The sequence below is a fragment of the Quercus lobata genome, chromosome 8, assembly GCF_001633185.2.
Source record: "Quercus lobata isolate SW786 chromosome 8, ValleyOak3.0 Primary Assembly, whole genome shotgun sequence".
In the NCBI taxonomy this organism is placed as follows: domain Eukaryota; kingdom Viridiplantae; phylum Streptophyta; class Magnoliopsida; order Fagales; family Fagaceae; genus Quercus; species Quercus lobata.
In genome coordinates this window covers 1588785-1604695 of record NC_044911.1, presented here as the reverse complement: position 1 = coordinate 1604695, position 15911 = coordinate 1588785, and the positions used below count along the sequence as shown (strand labels likewise).

General features: G+C 33.6%; 2 protein-coding genes across 4 annotated transcripts; one reads left to right on the top strand and one right to left on the bottom strand.

Moving 5' to 3' along the window:
* The first annotated feature begins 3100 nt into the window (after window positions 1–3100).
* LOC115957249 (general transcription and DNA repair factor IIH subunit TFB1-1-like) lies at window positions 3101–13033 on the top strand. Of its 3 annotated transcripts, XR_004084329.1 has the most exons (21): window positions 3101–3592; window positions 5209–5287; window positions 5580–5641; window positions 5875–5938; window positions 6272–6449; window positions 6848–6923; window positions 7169–7264; window positions 7542–7586; window positions 8197–8253; window positions 8439–8594; window positions 8701–8766; window positions 9600–9723; window positions 9867–9923; window positions 10021–10130; window positions 10209–10391; window positions 10524–10637; window positions 10857–10934; window positions 11650–11697; window positions 12096–12215; window positions 12423–12491; window positions 12774–12789. XR_004084329.1 is itself a non-coding variant. In XM_031075445.1 (20 exons), exons 1-20 carry the CDS (start codon window positions 3512–3514, stop codon window positions 12858–12860), a joined length of 1830 nt encoding a protein of 609 aa, XP_030931305.1. In that variant the 5' UTR covers window positions 3101–3511; the 3' UTR covers window positions 12861–13033. The 3 variants fall into 3 exon arrangements, 2 of the variants coding, with proteins under 2 accessions (XP_030931305.1, XP_030931307.1); XM_031075445.1 differs by lacking the exon at window positions 12096–12215 and having other exon boundaries at window positions 12774–13033; XM_031075447.1 differs by lacking the exon at window positions 12096–12215 and having other exon boundaries at window positions 12723–12814.
* A 1183-nt stretch (window positions 13034–14216) lies between these two features.
* On the bottom strand, window positions 14217–14773 carry LOC115957609. The gene has a single exon (XM_031075897.1). It carries the CDS (start codon window positions 14670–14672, stop codon window positions 14466–14468), a length of 207 nt encoding a protein of 68 aa, XP_030931757.1. The 5' UTR covers window positions 14673–14773; the 3' UTR covers window positions 14217–14465.
* Between the last annotated feature and the right edge of the window lie 1138 nt (window positions 14774–15911).

Below are 15911 nucleotides of genomic sequence, written 5' to 3'. Positions count from 1 at the left end.
GGGTGATGTTTGGCCGTTATTTCCATGTGTTGAGGTCCAAGATTTCACAAGAAAGCCCATTCCATGAAAAGTAAAGAAAGCCCAATTCAAGCAGCAAGAAGAATCAACATCAAGGCTCTATTTATGTTCAGATTTCCAGCAAAAAGGCCATTAAAAAATCCAGTAAAGTCCAGTAAAAGAATTAGGCCGGGATACCCAGAGGCTTAGGATCCTCAAACGTGCAGCACAGCGTGAGATTGAGACAGCTCAAGAGGGGTACCACGAAATACAAGAAGTGAAGAACAAATATGTCCTTCTCAAGCATCCAGTGGTGCAGCAAAGAACCAAAAACTTAGAGAGTGACAATTCATGAACAAAAAGCTGGTACATCGGGAAACCCAGAATGAAGAACTATAAAGGGAAGTGGTTGGGAAAACCTTTAGCCCAGCAAACATAGATTCTGCCCACCTGGGAAAAAAGACAGCAAGGAAAGACAACTAACAGCTGAGTCTGAAAAGTGAGAAACCTTGAAAAAAAAGAGATTGAAGGTTAGTTGCCCAAGGACACCCCAGAATGGAAAGTCAGCAAGTGACTTTTAGAGAAATAGCACTAAAAGATGAAAACTATCAGAAACAGGGAAAAAACTAGCCATTAAAGTAGCTGACTTAACAGTGGCTGACTTAATCAGGGAGCCAAAGGGGGAAAATCAACGGTATCTTGAACTCTGAAATGACACTAAAAGGGGAAGGCAGTCAACATTGAAAGGGGGATTCAGTAATAGAAAATTACAACAGAATCGTTGAGAAACTCGGTCAAAAACTCAAAGAAAGTAGTGAAATATCTCCCGGTATCTCAGAAACAGCCACTATAGCACATATTTGGATTCAAAATGATTCAAACTTTGCAAGTCTTAGAGGCTTAGATAGTCATCAAAGTCTATAATTTTTGAACTTATTTGAATATTGTATTACGTCTTAGTGAGCACATTTGTAATCCACGATTAAGAAAAACTAATGAAGTATTTCTTATTAATTTTGGATCCCTAACAATTGTTTTGTGTATTTCCTGATTACTTTGTATTCCTTTTGTTGTTTTCATTGTTATTCAATACAAATATTCTCGTTTGCAAGTTTATATGTATTGTAAGAAGCTTGCCTTATGCACCACTTGGTTCTTAAACAGCCCCTTTAGCTACAATGAACCAAGCCCAGTTCACCAAATTACAACTATTTGGCCCAAGATCCTTGGGCCTATGTGCTAAAGAAAAAAGCACTCTCACACCATGATTCCTACCATTCCCTTTAGTTGGGACACAGAAGATGTCATAATTACAGTTATGAGAGGAGGTCTTGGGATTCATGCTTGCATGTACGGGTGATGCATTAATTATATGTAGATATCGCTCTCATGTTTCGAGGTTCGCATTTTTTTTAGGTTTACTAACATATGACCTAAGGGCATGAGTTAGTATTTTTTTTTTAAAAAGGGGGCTCATCCTTCCTTTATCATCCATTACTATTTGGGCGAGATAATACATTGACGAGGCATACCCTACTGATTTGCATGATTTGGGTGGACTTCAGATTCCATAGTGAGCAATCAAGAAGCACACCTATTGTTAAGGTTAAAGTTGTGACAAGAACAACCATAAGTGCATTCCAAATAAAATCCTTTGCAAGCTTTACATTTGCCATATTCTCCGCATAAAATTATATTTCATCAAAGAGAATAAAAGGATATTTTGGTGAAATGGATGGTTCAACTCATAAGATAGTTCGATGAATTTTATAGAAAGTTGGATTAAGGTATTACCCTAAATCCAAACCTAGATCGACACATATCTTTATAGATAATAATCAAAACCGCTAAGGGTGTCATTAGCCAATAAGTTAGTAGAAAAATAAGTAATGAGGTTCAAACCATATATATAAGATATCACAAAAAATGTCATTAATCCATAAATTACTACAACTTATTTCAAGGAATGTGAGACGGCTAGAGCGTTGAAAAAAAAAAATGGTAAAAGCACCCTGAGTCCAAAATTTGTCCAAAATTTTTTGTTTCAAACTTTAAATTAAGGTGGACCTTTTGCAGAGATGAATGCTCTAATCTTTAAATCCTAAAAACTTTTTTATGATTTAAGGGTCTAGATTTTGCCATATTATTATTCCACTAACAATACTCTTAAAATTAATAAAATAATGTTGCAAATAAAACAATTAAGATTATTGTTAGTGGAATGCTGACATGAAAAAATCTAGACCATTAAATTATGAAAGAATGGTTAAGATTTTAGAAAATCTACTTAGTAGGGTATCCTAAAAAATCTAGAGGATTTGAATCTCTAGATTTTGTCATGTCAGCATTCCACTAACAATAATCTTAATTGTTTTGTTTGCAACATTATTTTATTAATTTTAAGAGTATTGTTAGTAGAATGCTGATATAACAAAATCTAGACCCTTAAATCATAAAAGAGTTGTTAAGATTTAAAGAAATCTATTAGTAAAGTACCATAGCATATCTAGAGGATCTGAATCCCAAAATCTAGACCATTAAATTATTAAAGAATAGTTAAGATTTTAGAAAATCTATTTGGTGGAGTATCTTAGAAAATCTAAAGGATCTGAATTCGTAAATTTTGTCATGTTAACATTCCACTAACAATAATTTTAATTGTTTTATTTGCAATATTATTTTATTAATTTTAAGAGTATTGTTACTAAAAGGCTGATATGACAAAATTTAGAACCTTAAATTATAAAAGAGTGGTTATGATTTAAAGAAATTTATTGGTAGAGTACCCTATAAAATCTAAAGGATCTGAATCCCAAAATCCAAACCATTAAATCATTAAAGAATGGTTAAGATTTTAGAAAATCAATTTGGTGAAATACCTTAGAAAAAATAGAGAATCTAAATCCCAGTAGCAACCCATGAATTCGGAGAGACAAAAAGCATGAGAGAATAAAGGCTTTCTTTTATATGATGTGGCTGTTTTTAAACCTTTGGATTGGTTTATTTTGCCACATGTCTTCTATCTAAGCCCCACCCAAAGCACACTACACTACTATTACAACACATGACCATCATGCCCTGATACATAACAATAGCAGTAGTAGTTTCTACAAAAAACTTGCACCGGTAAATTCATTCATCATTGGCGCTCTCTCTCTCAAAAGCCCAAAACCAAAGCCAGCAACGCACACACAGATCATTCCAAGCAAACCCCTTTAAAAGCAAAAAGTTTCTCTTTGTTTTTGTTTTTTGTATTTTTGATTCCCTTCTTCTTATTCGTCCGTACACAACGCAAAAGGCTTACACGATCCTCAGTCCTCATCAGTAGCTTATAGTTAATCCCTAACCAAACCAAACCAAACCAAACCAAACCCACATACCATCTGTCTCTATCTCTCTACATACATTCATAGATCCCTTCTATCACTTTGACCCTTTTTCCCAATCATACTTTCACAATTTTCTTTTGGGGGGGTTTTGGATTTTAGCTCAGCATTGAATTTTACTTTGATCGATGGCCAGTGGGCATGTGATTAAACGCGCCAAGTACAAGACCTCACCCAAAGGCGCTGGTACTCCTGGTGTTTTAAAAATGGTATATTGGAAATGCATAATTTTTTTGTGGGGTTTTTTTTATAAAAATTTTTTATACCCACTTCATAAATGTTTGAACTTTATGGTTGGATTGTGATATTATTAGTTTATTGTGCAATTTTGCTATCTGGGACTTGGTTGATTTTAGTGAAGAAGCTATGAGCAAGTGTTAATTTTTATTTTAGCCATTCTTGGTTTTATGGTAGTTTTTTGATATGATGGGTGAACACAATGCTCAATACATTCTTTCTGCAATTTGCTAATTGGGTTTTGGTTGATTTTGCGTATTTGATTAATGTTCTTGAAAAAACTATGAGCTATGTGGCCAATTCATAATGTTTGTATACTATGGTTAGTTTGTGAATTGATGGTGAACACATAATGCTGTATTAGTTTATTGTGCAATTTGCCAATGGGTTTCAGTTGATTTTACGCATTTGATTAATGCTTTTGGGGAGGAAACTATGAGCAAATGTTAAGTTTTATGCCCAATTCATAATGTTTTTATATAGTGGTTCGTTTTTGATATGATGGTGAGCACATCTATTAGTTCATATAATTGCAGATTATAGTTTTATTTTTCCCAAGATTTTTTAATATTTGTTTGAGTTTTGTTATTCTTGGGGAGGTGATTAATGGCTACTAGTGAAGAAAGTATGAGCATGTGTAAAATTTTATGTTGGATTCATGATGTCTGCTTATTATAGTTGGTTTGTGATATGATTGTGACACATACTACTGGTTTAGTTTATTGGGAAATTTGCTAACTGGGTTTCAGTTGATATGCACAAATTGTATGCAATGCGTCGTTCTAGACTAATGGTGTTTGTGATATAGTGGCATGAAAGTGTAGTGTTTAATTGAGATAATGTTGACTTATAGAGGTTTGAAAATGATATGAAATCGAATGTTGCTGGATGCATGTAACATTAGGAGTTACTTGGAAGGGATCCAACTTAGCTTTCTTGGAAAATACTGGGAAGGTAGAAAGAAACTAGCTGCTTCCCACAGTTGGGTGGCTGACTCCAAGATGTGGTATTATGTTATTAGGGAAGCTTTACTTTTGGTTTTGAGGGAAGGCTTTTACTCTGTGTCTCCGCGTTTAACTAATTGTTCTGAAGGGGTGAAATTGCTATTTGGGGTTAGAGCGAACTGCTGGAGATTAGAACTTGTGATAGCTGATATTGGGATCCTGCAAACATGGTTACAACTGTGCTAGTTGAGATCCATTAGCAAATTGGGTTTGGTAAGGTCAGGCGGTTAGCATTAAAGGCTTCTAGTTGTACTTCATATCTTTTGATTTGTGTACCCAAAAAAAAAAAAAAAATCCATACATATTCATGGAACTAAGTTGAGGGACAGTTTTTTGAACACATAACTTTATATATATGTTCTATGTAAAAGTAGGAAGTGGAGTTTAAAGGTTTGATTTAAGAAGGTCTGAACATGATCAGCTAGGTGATGCTGATGCAGGGTTTCTTCAATGTTTTTAATTTTATTCATTTTATATTCTTTGTAGACTGAGTCAATCCTTAGCACACAACCTGTGTACTTGGGTCATTTTCATTCCATTTTCAATAAAGCATTTTACTTATCAAAAAAAAATATTCATTGCAGACTGAGAACAAGATTATGTTCAAGCCAAATGATCCCACTTCAGCCTCAAAGATTGATGTAGAGTTTAGATTGATAAAAGGTATTTTATCGTTTGTTATCTATTTTAGTCATGTTCAAAGTTATTTTTGTTTCTGTTACTGTCTGCATCCAAGGAATTGAAGCATTGATATGGAAATAGATATGAGTTTTATAGCATTTAAGCACTTTGCATCGGTATATTTATGACAATTAATCTATTTTATGTGTTTTGAGAAAAAAACCACCCGGGGGGGGGGGGGTTCTTCCTTTAAATTGCTGATCCCCGAGAGCCATTCATGGCATCTAGTTGCTTTAAAGTTGTTAATGTTTTCTTCTTTGTTGTGAATGGTCAGGTTACAAAAACACTAAGGAGGGATCAAACAATCCACCATTGCTTAATCTCTCCCTTGAGCAGGTTTTTTCTTTATTCATGTAACTCTCATGCACCACTTAATGCTCAAGTCTCTAAGGCACTTTATGTCCATCTCTCCACCCATCATGGTTCAAGTGCCTTGAAAATTATGTTTCATACTTTACATATTAGAAACTTTAGGATTTTAATTGACTTTCAATACATTAACATTGTACTAAATGCTATTTTTCCTCATTTGATGATATATGCAAATTTCTATTTATGTGTTATTCCAGGGTGGAAGTTACATTTTTGAGTTTGAAAATTTCTTAGATCTTCAAGTTTGTCGAGAGTTTGTGGGTAAGTCTCAACTATTATGCACATTACTTATTTCAAGCTTCTTGACCTATAATTATGTGCTGTCAATCTAGTTCAAAGGTTTAGACATTCTGTTAGGTCAGTGTAGTTGATATGGATCTTCCCCTTTGTAAATGCATTTGAAGAATAGCCATTTGCAACTGAGGGTTGTAGGATGTTAAGAAGAACATACCACTTTCTTTTTCTTATTCATACTTTTTGTATTGCATTGCATTATTTGATATATTGATTATCTAATTATTCTATAAATACTTACATTTTGCATTTGCTGGAAATTTGTTTATCCTGAAGATGTGGTGTGGTCCTTATGAACAGGAAATGCTCTTACAAAGTCCGGAGATGCTGCAAAAGCAAAGTCTGGAGACACTGCAAAAGCGAAGTCTGGAGAGGCTGTGAAAGCCGCTTCTGATAGATCTACAGTTACTTATCCTGATGAACAACTCATCAGTTCAGCGGAAATGGAGCTTCGGATAAAGCTATTGAGAGAGAATAGGTTAAATGTTTTTTCTTATACAAATGTAATTAAAGTGCCTTCTTTAGTATGATGTATTTGGTAGTGGTCCACCTCTTGAGCTATAAGTTTAAGGAATCTTATATATTTTTTGTAGACGTATATCTCAATTCTAATTCAGCTTTAGTTGAATTGAGATCTACTCTTGCTTTGGTTTATGACAAATATGATGCTCAAGAAATAAGAAGTATGATAAGCATTGGTTAATTTTTGTGCTAAAGAAAGTTTGATTTACATGTTTTAGGAATAATTCTATAAATCAGTATTGTTCTTTACTGGATGCTTGCTGTTAAATGTGGTGATTTTCCTACACCTTATAGTTTTCTTACTTTCAGATTCTTAGTTACTGTTTGATGTCCCTGAACTTTTAACTTTCACAGTGAGCTGCAGAACCTTCATAAGAAATTTGTGCTTGGTAATATCTTGACAGAATCTGAGTTCTGGGCTACAAGGAAGGTAAGTTTTCTTTTTGAGTATGTATTTAATTATGCTGCCTTTTGCTTTATGTTTAATATTTGAACTTTGAGCTCAATTGGATTAGACCTTTCTGTAATTTACTAAATTTCCAGTGGAAGATCTTTACTAGAACCTGTTGACTTGTTGAAAAGAATTTGTAACATTCAATGGAAGAGTTTGAATAAAAATCTTTTGCTCTCTTGATATGTTTTTCTAACATTTTCTGAACTTAAAATTTAATACAGAAGTTGCTTGATGGAGACAGTGGCACAAAGTCCAAACAACGGGTTGGTTTTAAAAGTTCAATGATTCTAGACATCAAACCCATGACTGATGGCCGGGTACATCAGATCTCTCTCTCTCTCTCTCTCTCTCTCTCTCTCTCTCTCTAATGTTTGTGATGACACTTGGGTGGTTGGGTGTGCATGTGTGTGCTTGCGTTACAATGTGAAGATCTTATAGATCTAGACAATTTTTTCCCATACATTGGTGTATTACGATTATTGCATTTTCTTTATTGCAAGAGTTAATGCTGTTTTCCTTTGCAAGTTACATTTTGCTTGTGGTTTCATGCATGGGGACTAATTAATATTTTTCTTTCTTCTGTTGTGTTTCCAGACAAACAAGGTTACATTCAATTTGACACCAGAGATCAAATATCAGGCATGGTCCTTCTTTCTTTTTTTGGTTTTTGGTTTTTTTTGGGTGTTTGTTAGCAGTTGGTTTTTTTGAGACCTACCCACCATAAGATCTTTGGTTGATGCCAAACATAGTTGGCAATCATTTGTGAAATGTGAATATATTTGGCTGAGGTTAAGATGTAAGCATGTGTTAAACATTGTCATTGGTCATTATATTGGTAGTTGCTGACTTGCTTGATAAGTGTTTGTAGACAATGATATGCAGAAATAATTTGGAGAATAATTAAATACAAAGAAAGATAAGAAACAAACACTCTGATTGTGATTATAAACATGCACTGGCATTATAGTGATTTTTATTGGTTAGTCAACACACGCACCCCATGGGTCTTTAACACATGACCTCATCCTTTGTTTTTTAAAGGGTTTATTTGTTTCCATATGGATATTTTTGATAGTATCATTGTTCATGCTCAAATATTGAATTTTTGAGCTACAGCTTCTTCATAGTTGCTTCTGCCATGGTCTAGATAAGACTTTGGGTTTTAACAATTTGATATTCATGTGGCTTATTGATCATGAATTTTTTCTGCTTACTTTTCCTTAGTGTTAATGGTTTACTTTTCTTTCAGATTTTTGCTCTAAAACCAGCTGTTCACCGGGCATTCCTTAATCATGTTCCCAATAAGGTAGTGAGGGCATTGAAACAAATTCTTCTTTCACTTTAATTGTGAAGGAGGTTTACTTATGAAATTATATAAAATTTTTATTACCTATAAAAAAAAAAAAAAAAGAGACTTAATAATTTTAATTTCTCATATTCTTTACTCAAAGTGTGTATTGGTGTTTTTTTCCCTTGACTTTTGTATTCCAGATGACAGAAAAGGATTTCTGGACAAAATATTTTAGAGCAGAATATCTCCATAGTACGAAAAATGCTGTTGCAGCTGCAGCAGAGGCTGCTGAAGACGAGGAGCTAGCCATTTTTCTGAAGGATGATGACATATTGGCAAATGCAGCTCGGCAGAAGGTACTCTTTCTGAGAATTGGGGTTTCCCTTTTTTTCACGGGATACTCCTGCATTATTTTGTATGATTACTTGAGTACTTTTACTATTTTGTATTTTCTGTTTGCAGATTCGACGGGTTGATCCAACTCTTGATATGGAAGCTGACCAAGGAGATGATTACATGCACCTCCCAGTATGTGGGATTAGACCACTCTTGTAGTTTGTTTTGGTTGATATATTAAATTAATCTCTCTGTCTCTCAGTCTTCTTTTCTTTTTCTTGCTTTTATCCTTGGGAAGGGGGATTCAAATTTAGGCAAGTGTTTTATTTATTTATTTATTTATTTTTGAGTCAAGAAAAGTTGACATAGAGATTTGCAAAGAAGTAATTACAAAACTCTGAAGTTACTAGTCAGTGTTGGGAAGGACTTTATAGATTTAAGACTTGATTTTGAAGAGGTCTATGCAATTCTATATTGATAATACAAAGTTACACTTTTATGCTAGTAGCTTTTGAACTCAAAAAATATTGTTGGAGAAACCATACTTCTTTAAATCCCTCTCCCCCCCCACCCACAGAAAAAGAAAAAAGAAAAAAGAAAGGTGGTAAATGATTTCTTTTAAATGACAAGATTCACAGTTGTTTACTTTATCATTTCTGCATTCATGGAATTACTCAATGAGGGCATCCATTTAAAAGGTGGTTTTTTTGTTTGTCACTTCAAATTCACTGTGTAATTAGATTCCTGCTTGTTTATTGGCTTCTGTCACGATAACTTGCTTTGACAAATTTTTGAGGGAGCTAATTGGTGATTTGTGCTAAAAGTTGGAACATGTCAGCAGTTTTTACTTCTGTACTTGATATATGAACCATTACTTCTTCTAAGAGTAGAAAATAGCAAATGGGATAGTTTTTATTATCTGGTTAATTTTCCTTGTTATTAGATAAAATCATCTGCTTCTATAGTGGAAAATTTCTAGGTGTACATGTACATCCCTATGTATCTTATCTGGTTGTATATTGCAGGATCATGGAATTTTTCGTGATGGTAGCAAGGAAATAACTGATTCACAGCATGAGCAATTCAAGAGAACTTTCTTGCAAGATCTTAACCGACAAGGCGAAGTTGTTCTCGAAGGAAGAACTATTGGTAAGGATCTCTCTTGAATTTATTTATTCTGTTTCTCACCAAATTTCATTTTCTTCAGACAGTTATTTGATTTTATACTAGCTGAGTTTCCTTTTTATTCATTAAATATAGGTAGATAACTTTGGTTTGTAACCTTAATGTAGATGTAGAGTTGGAAGATCCACGAACTGTAGCAGAAGCACTTGCGCAGTCAAGACAGGGTTAGCATGATTTATTTTTGTTTGTTAAAAAAATCCCACTTCCTTTTTTCAAGTCTTCTATAGAATTTGCACTTATTCTTGTACTATTGTGGTGAAGAATCTGACGAGAATGCAAAGCAGGAGAGGCTTGATAGAATTTCACGGATGACTGAGATGGAGGACCTTCAGGCACCTCATGATCACCCTCTTGCTCCACTTTGTATCAAGGTCGAACTTTGTATACATTGTACAATGCTTCTAAATTATTGTCATACAGATGTTTTATACGTGCTTTTCCAAAATCAGGATCCTCGTGATTACTTTGATTCCCAACAACTTAAAACTTCTGATGATACACGAGCTGGATCAGAACAATTAAGATGTAGCCTGAGCTCTGAGGAAGCATATGGTTCTTTGAGGGGTTCAATATCAGAGATAAAAGCAATGGGATTAAGTGATCCTGTAGTCAGACCTGAGGTTGCTGTTATGGTAATATCATCTTTATTTTGTGCCAGCCTTAAGATATTAGATATAATATTACTTATCCCCAAAAACCCCGAAAAAGTGATATGCTATCATATATATGTTGCATAATTTAAGTGTGTAATTTGTATGGTTCAGGTCCTTAATGGATTGACCCAGAACATCTCAAGTACCAAATTTCAACTTGGGAAGAATGCTCAAGAGGGTATACTGAACAGCTTGCCCAACACAACTAAAGAGGAACTACTACATGTGAGTAGATGTGTGTTTCTTAAAATAATATATAGCTTCTTCTAGAAAAATGTGGCTAAACACCATGGATATCTTATTTGTTGAAGAATTGATTAAGCTGGCTGTGTGCTAGAATCAATTCTTTTTTTGTGTTATGTTGAACTTATTAATTGTATATTCTATGAATTTTGGTTTTTCAGTGATTTTAATATTAATAAGAAGAGTTTTTTTTGTTTCCAGCATTGGATATCCATTCAAGAATTACTGAGGCACTTTTGGTCTTCATATCCAATTACTACATCATATCTTTATGCTAAGGTAAGTGTTGTATTTGTTAACATGGACAAGAGTCATGTTAAACACATTTATTTATTTATGGTTGAGCATTTGTTTGTGGGCAAAAGAGTTATAGATAGTAAACTGTCAGCAAACCACTATAAGCATCTTGGTAAAGTGCATAACACTATAATTTTTCCAATGTTAAGTAGATTAAGGTGAAGTCTCATGCAGTTTATGGGCTTGATGTTATCAAATTAAAGGTTGTGAGGAGTTACTGGATTATTTATCATGGTTTCAGATTTTTGCAAACTTTCTAAATCTATTATCTGAAATCTTGTTCTTGCTTTGAAATATTATAATGCCAAATCTTATGATAATTAACTATTAAATATTTTCTTAGAACTTCAAGTTCTATAAGTTTTAGAAATGTCAATTTCATTGTGGCAAGGATAATACAAAACTGATATTGGAATAGAAGAATGAACTCTGTATGTCTTTTCAGTAGTATATTGTTTTAAGAACACTTACCAAAATATAATATATTGGTTTAAGAATGAAGAATACAGTCAAGAACTGTTGCCCTCAAATGTGAGTATATGACTTTGATTAAAATGAGGATATGTAATGCACAGCATTTGAATATGGATTTTCTGAAATTTTACTGCATGAGTTTCCTTTTATTTGACATTGTTGTCTTTTGATTGGATTGGTTCAGCATGCCTATTGCCATATTCATTTAGTGATTAATGTGCAGGTGAGCAGAGTGAAGGATGCCATGTCAAAAATTTATCCACAGCTGGAGGTATCTTATAAAAAAAAATCCCTTTTATTTTATTTGTTCCACTCATGAGCTTTTGATTCTTCCAACCCCATCAACATATCTTCTTGATTATTGTCTTCAGTTCGCCGTTATTGTATATAGTCATTTTCAATAGTTTTGATTTTCTAGAGCACTCGAATCCTCTTGGATATTTAAATTGCATTAATTTTGTCCATTTGTTGACTGCATCTGAATATTAAACAAAATTGGTTGATATTCTTGGTAGATATCAAAATAAGGTTAAGCAAGATAAGAATGGAGAGTTTCTAGATTTCCTTTTATCTCAAACTTTTCCCCTTTTATCTTATTTTGTTTGTAATATTAATGTCTCAAAATTTTCCATCATAAAAACGGAGAGTTTCTTGATTTCCTTGTCCAAGGTAACAAATGTGCTGCTCAGGAAGAACATTAACATGTGAAGGTGACTGGGTAACAGTTTGCAGCATGATGTTAGTAGGATAAAGTAAACATGTGAAGATGAGCAACTTCCCATTGAACATGTATTTTCTTTATATCTGAAAACACTGGATGTTTTCCTTCTCTACCTCTTTTGTATTTTGTTGTGTATACATTGTTCCTATGGGGCTCAAGGTTTGATAGTCACATCTTCTGTTCCATTGGACTCACACACAAGGCTTTGGTAACTACTGATTTGGATATTGTTTTAGTTAACATCATTTTTTTTTTATTCTTTTGTCAAATCCTAGGAAATAAAGGAATCAGTTCCTTCAGACCTTCGCCAGCAGGTTTTTCTCCTTGTTCGTCCAATGCATCAGGTCAGCATTTGTCTTACAAACTCGCTCTCTCTTTGGGGTTGAGTACAGTACTCAATTTGGCTGCAACATGAAAGACAGTGGATTGGCGATAGCCTGTCACTTGTCCTGTTTGTACTGTTAATGTTCTCACCCCTTCTCCTTTCCATATTATCATGAGAATTAATTAAACAAATCAATACTTGGTATAATTGAACCATATGATTTGTTTTGGCTTTGGATTGTTGTATGTAGTGCCATCTTGTTGATGGCTGAAACTCATGGGCAAAGACTATAATGGTGCAGGCTCTAGATGCTGCTTTTCAACATTATGAGGCGGATTTGCAGAAGAGATCAGCAAAGAGCGGAGATAAACCAAATGGATATGTGTAGGAGTAATATTACCCAACCCATCTTGTATGCTGGGTCTGTCATGTAACATTCATTGATTTTGCAATCTTGTAGCAGTCATATAAACTGTACATGAAATCAATTTTGCTCTGAGCTCATACACAATATAGAATTTTATCAACTCGGCCCATTAATATAAAAGCTGTTTAATGTTCCACTGCTGATAAAAAACGCATAGACTACTAAGAATAGTGAACAATTGTTGCACTGCTGCTCCTGATCAGAACGTGAATCTTGATTGTTTCTAGCAGTTATACACTCTAAAGTTTCATAGCAAATTCCATATTGGACTGCCACAAGTTCCCATCTGTTACTATAAATTTATAATGTTCATGAGATGAAAGTTGTCAAGAATCTTGGCGAGAGCGTCGTGAAGTTAAGACCATATTTACATTGTACTCTTCAGGGCCTGCGTGTAGATTAAAATGAGTCCATATTCAAAAACTTGTACACCATGTTGCTTGTACACCATGTTGCTTATGGGGCATGTATTTTGCATTTATTTATTTATTTGCCTTTATAGCTTTTCTTGCTTGAGCGAAGTCTAATACTAATAAACACGCTTATTTGGCATTGATGTTAAGAAATTTCTATTAATTTTAAATTTCAAGATGAATAGTACACTAGGATTCCCTCTACTTATAAGCATGCGTTTGGCAGTGATGTTAGCAAATTTGATTTTCAATAAATTTAATATGAGTACTGTACTAGTAATTATAAATTATTGCTCCACCATGCACAGCACCTTCACAAACTTGAGATTGTCGTGTGTTAATATAATAAAAGTGGTGTCGATAATTAGTCTACATAAAAGTGAGGTTTTCTAGTGATAACTTGTCAGTTGAAGTGTGAAAATGTTTGTGAAAACTTTTACGTCATTTCAAGTTCTATAATCATTTCTTCCACGCCACGACACCTTATCACATGGAGGTAAGTGTGACGTAGAGGTCAATGTGGAACTAAAACAAACCAGCTGTTGTTGAGAGAAAAGAGTTGTTTATGAGAGGCTGGTGTGGGTGTTGAAACAGAGCTATCCACTACCTATTTTAAATCTCGAATCCCATAATGAATAATGATAGATTCCAAAATTTCCAACACATACTGTCTCCTTGTTCTAAGTGCTTAATCATTCATAGCTCCATTGAAATTTTACTAATAGTAATAAAATCAAGACAAAAAAAAAAAGGCATGAACAAGAAAGTAAAAACGGCATTCAAAGTACACTGAGGACCCCAATCTCGACAGATTATAAAAAACAAAACGTCAAATATACAAATAAACAAATAAATAAAACAAGTGGTTATAAAAAAATCAATTAATATGATATTGGGAAACAAATTTCAAAAAGAAAAACACAATGAATCCATAACACACAGATCATGATTCAAGGCTTAACAAATCCTGTACATACAATAGAATTAAGGAGGTATTAAAGAAAGATATAGGCATTATGAAACCGACACAAATCCAAAGAAACAATCCTGTAATTCCTAAAAATCCAAATTCCCAGATGAGAATTTGAAGAGAAAACACAAAAAAAGAATCCTAGTAAATGGTAAAAAAAAAAAAAAACATTACATCACAGAATCAGAAAGGTGGAGGAGCTGTGTAACCCAAGAAGGGCCTTTTAGTTCCACACAGACTTCCATTGACATTAGGATCACAGAGAGTCACAGTGTCCTTCAACTTGTGGAAGCCATTCTTGAACACTCCAAACCCGAACAGCATCCCAATAACTATCACCACAAGTATGAGACACGTACACAGCATACATATCCTAGTCCCACAGCACATCTTTGCCTTATCTTTATCTTTCTATCACTTCCTGAGGCTTTTTCTGAGTTGGGTTCTGGATCTTGGTTTGTAAAGTTTATAGCTTTATAAACAAAAATGAAGAAGATGCTGTTTGTTTGAGTTTTGAGGTTAAATTAAACGTGTGGGGAATGTGATGTGTGATCTTTATCGGAGAAAGAAACAGATGACAAATGCTTCGACGTTATGTTTTGTGTGGTTTGTTTGGTAGCATTCGCTTAAAAAGAAAGCAAACAACAGTGATTTAAAAAAAAGAAAAAATAAACAAACAATTTTTTCTTTTTCCTATATTTAATTTGGATAATGAAGTGGGTTTTATGACTTTATTTGCATTGTTTTTTACCCTTTTTTTTATAGAGAAAGGAGTTGTGCTTTTCTTTATTTGGATGCTGCTGAATTTTTGCGAGTCACGAGATGGTGGTGGAGTGGAGTTGTTATAGATATAGTTGTTACTGCAGTTAGTTGTTGAGATAGTTAGCTCAACTATTAGTCAAAGGGTAATTTTTATAGGGTATAAACAATATATCAATGTAACAGAGTTTCAGTTAACTTAACAAATAAAATTTCTTATTTTTTAAATATGAGATTTGGAGTTTTTTGTCTACACAAAAAACGATGATATCTTAGTCTAATGATAAGAACAATTATCATGAAACTGTATATAGTTAGCTTAGCTAAGAACAACCATTATAGATATATATTTATATATATAAGTATATAGCTGCAGTACATAAAATTCTCCAATGAAATTCAAACACATGATTATATTTACTAATAAAGTATAAATAATTATATCTTTCTTATTGACAATTAAACTGTTTGGCCTTCTTTTTTCCCCCTTAATAACGGTGTTAAGCACGAAAACAAATTTCCTCCCATTTTTTAGCTAGATGCGTAACAACTGATTTATTTGATTTTTAAATGCCACATGTTTTAAATTTAAATAAAACTTGAAGGAGATTGGAAAATTGAATGAAAGGAGATACTAGTCCTCCGAGTGCATGTATTCCTTACGTCTTGCACACATTAAATGATTATAAGAAAGAATTCCTTGAAGAGGCCCCATGATGCTAGTTAGAGATTTTAGACTTTTAATTTTAAGACCTCATGGATCTCATGAGGTTTTAGGCACCACTAGGCCAATTCCTTGGAGTTACTATGTGTTTGAATTTAATTGGTGAACCTAATATATTACATGAGGAACTATACAAAAGTTTTACC

Excerpts from the sequence above, each read along its gene's own strand:
- LOC115957249 (XM_031075445.1), top strand. The coding sequence starts at position 3,512 with ATGGCCAGTGGGCATGTGATTAAACGCGCCAAGTACAAGACCTCACCC. Across the intron at positions 7,587-8,196 it reads CACCAGAGATCAAATATCAG|ATTTTTGCTCTAAAACCAGC; the intron begins GCATGGTCCTTC and ends CTTTTCTTTCAG. Across the intron at positions 9,724-9,866 it reads TCTCGAAGGAAGAACTATTG|ATGTAGAGTTGGAAGATCCA; the intron begins GTAAGGATCTCT and ends ACCTTAATGTAG.
- LOC115957609 (XM_031075897.1), bottom strand. The coding sequence starts at position 14,672 with ATGTGCTGTGGGACTAGGATATGTATGCTGTGTACGTGTCTCATACTT.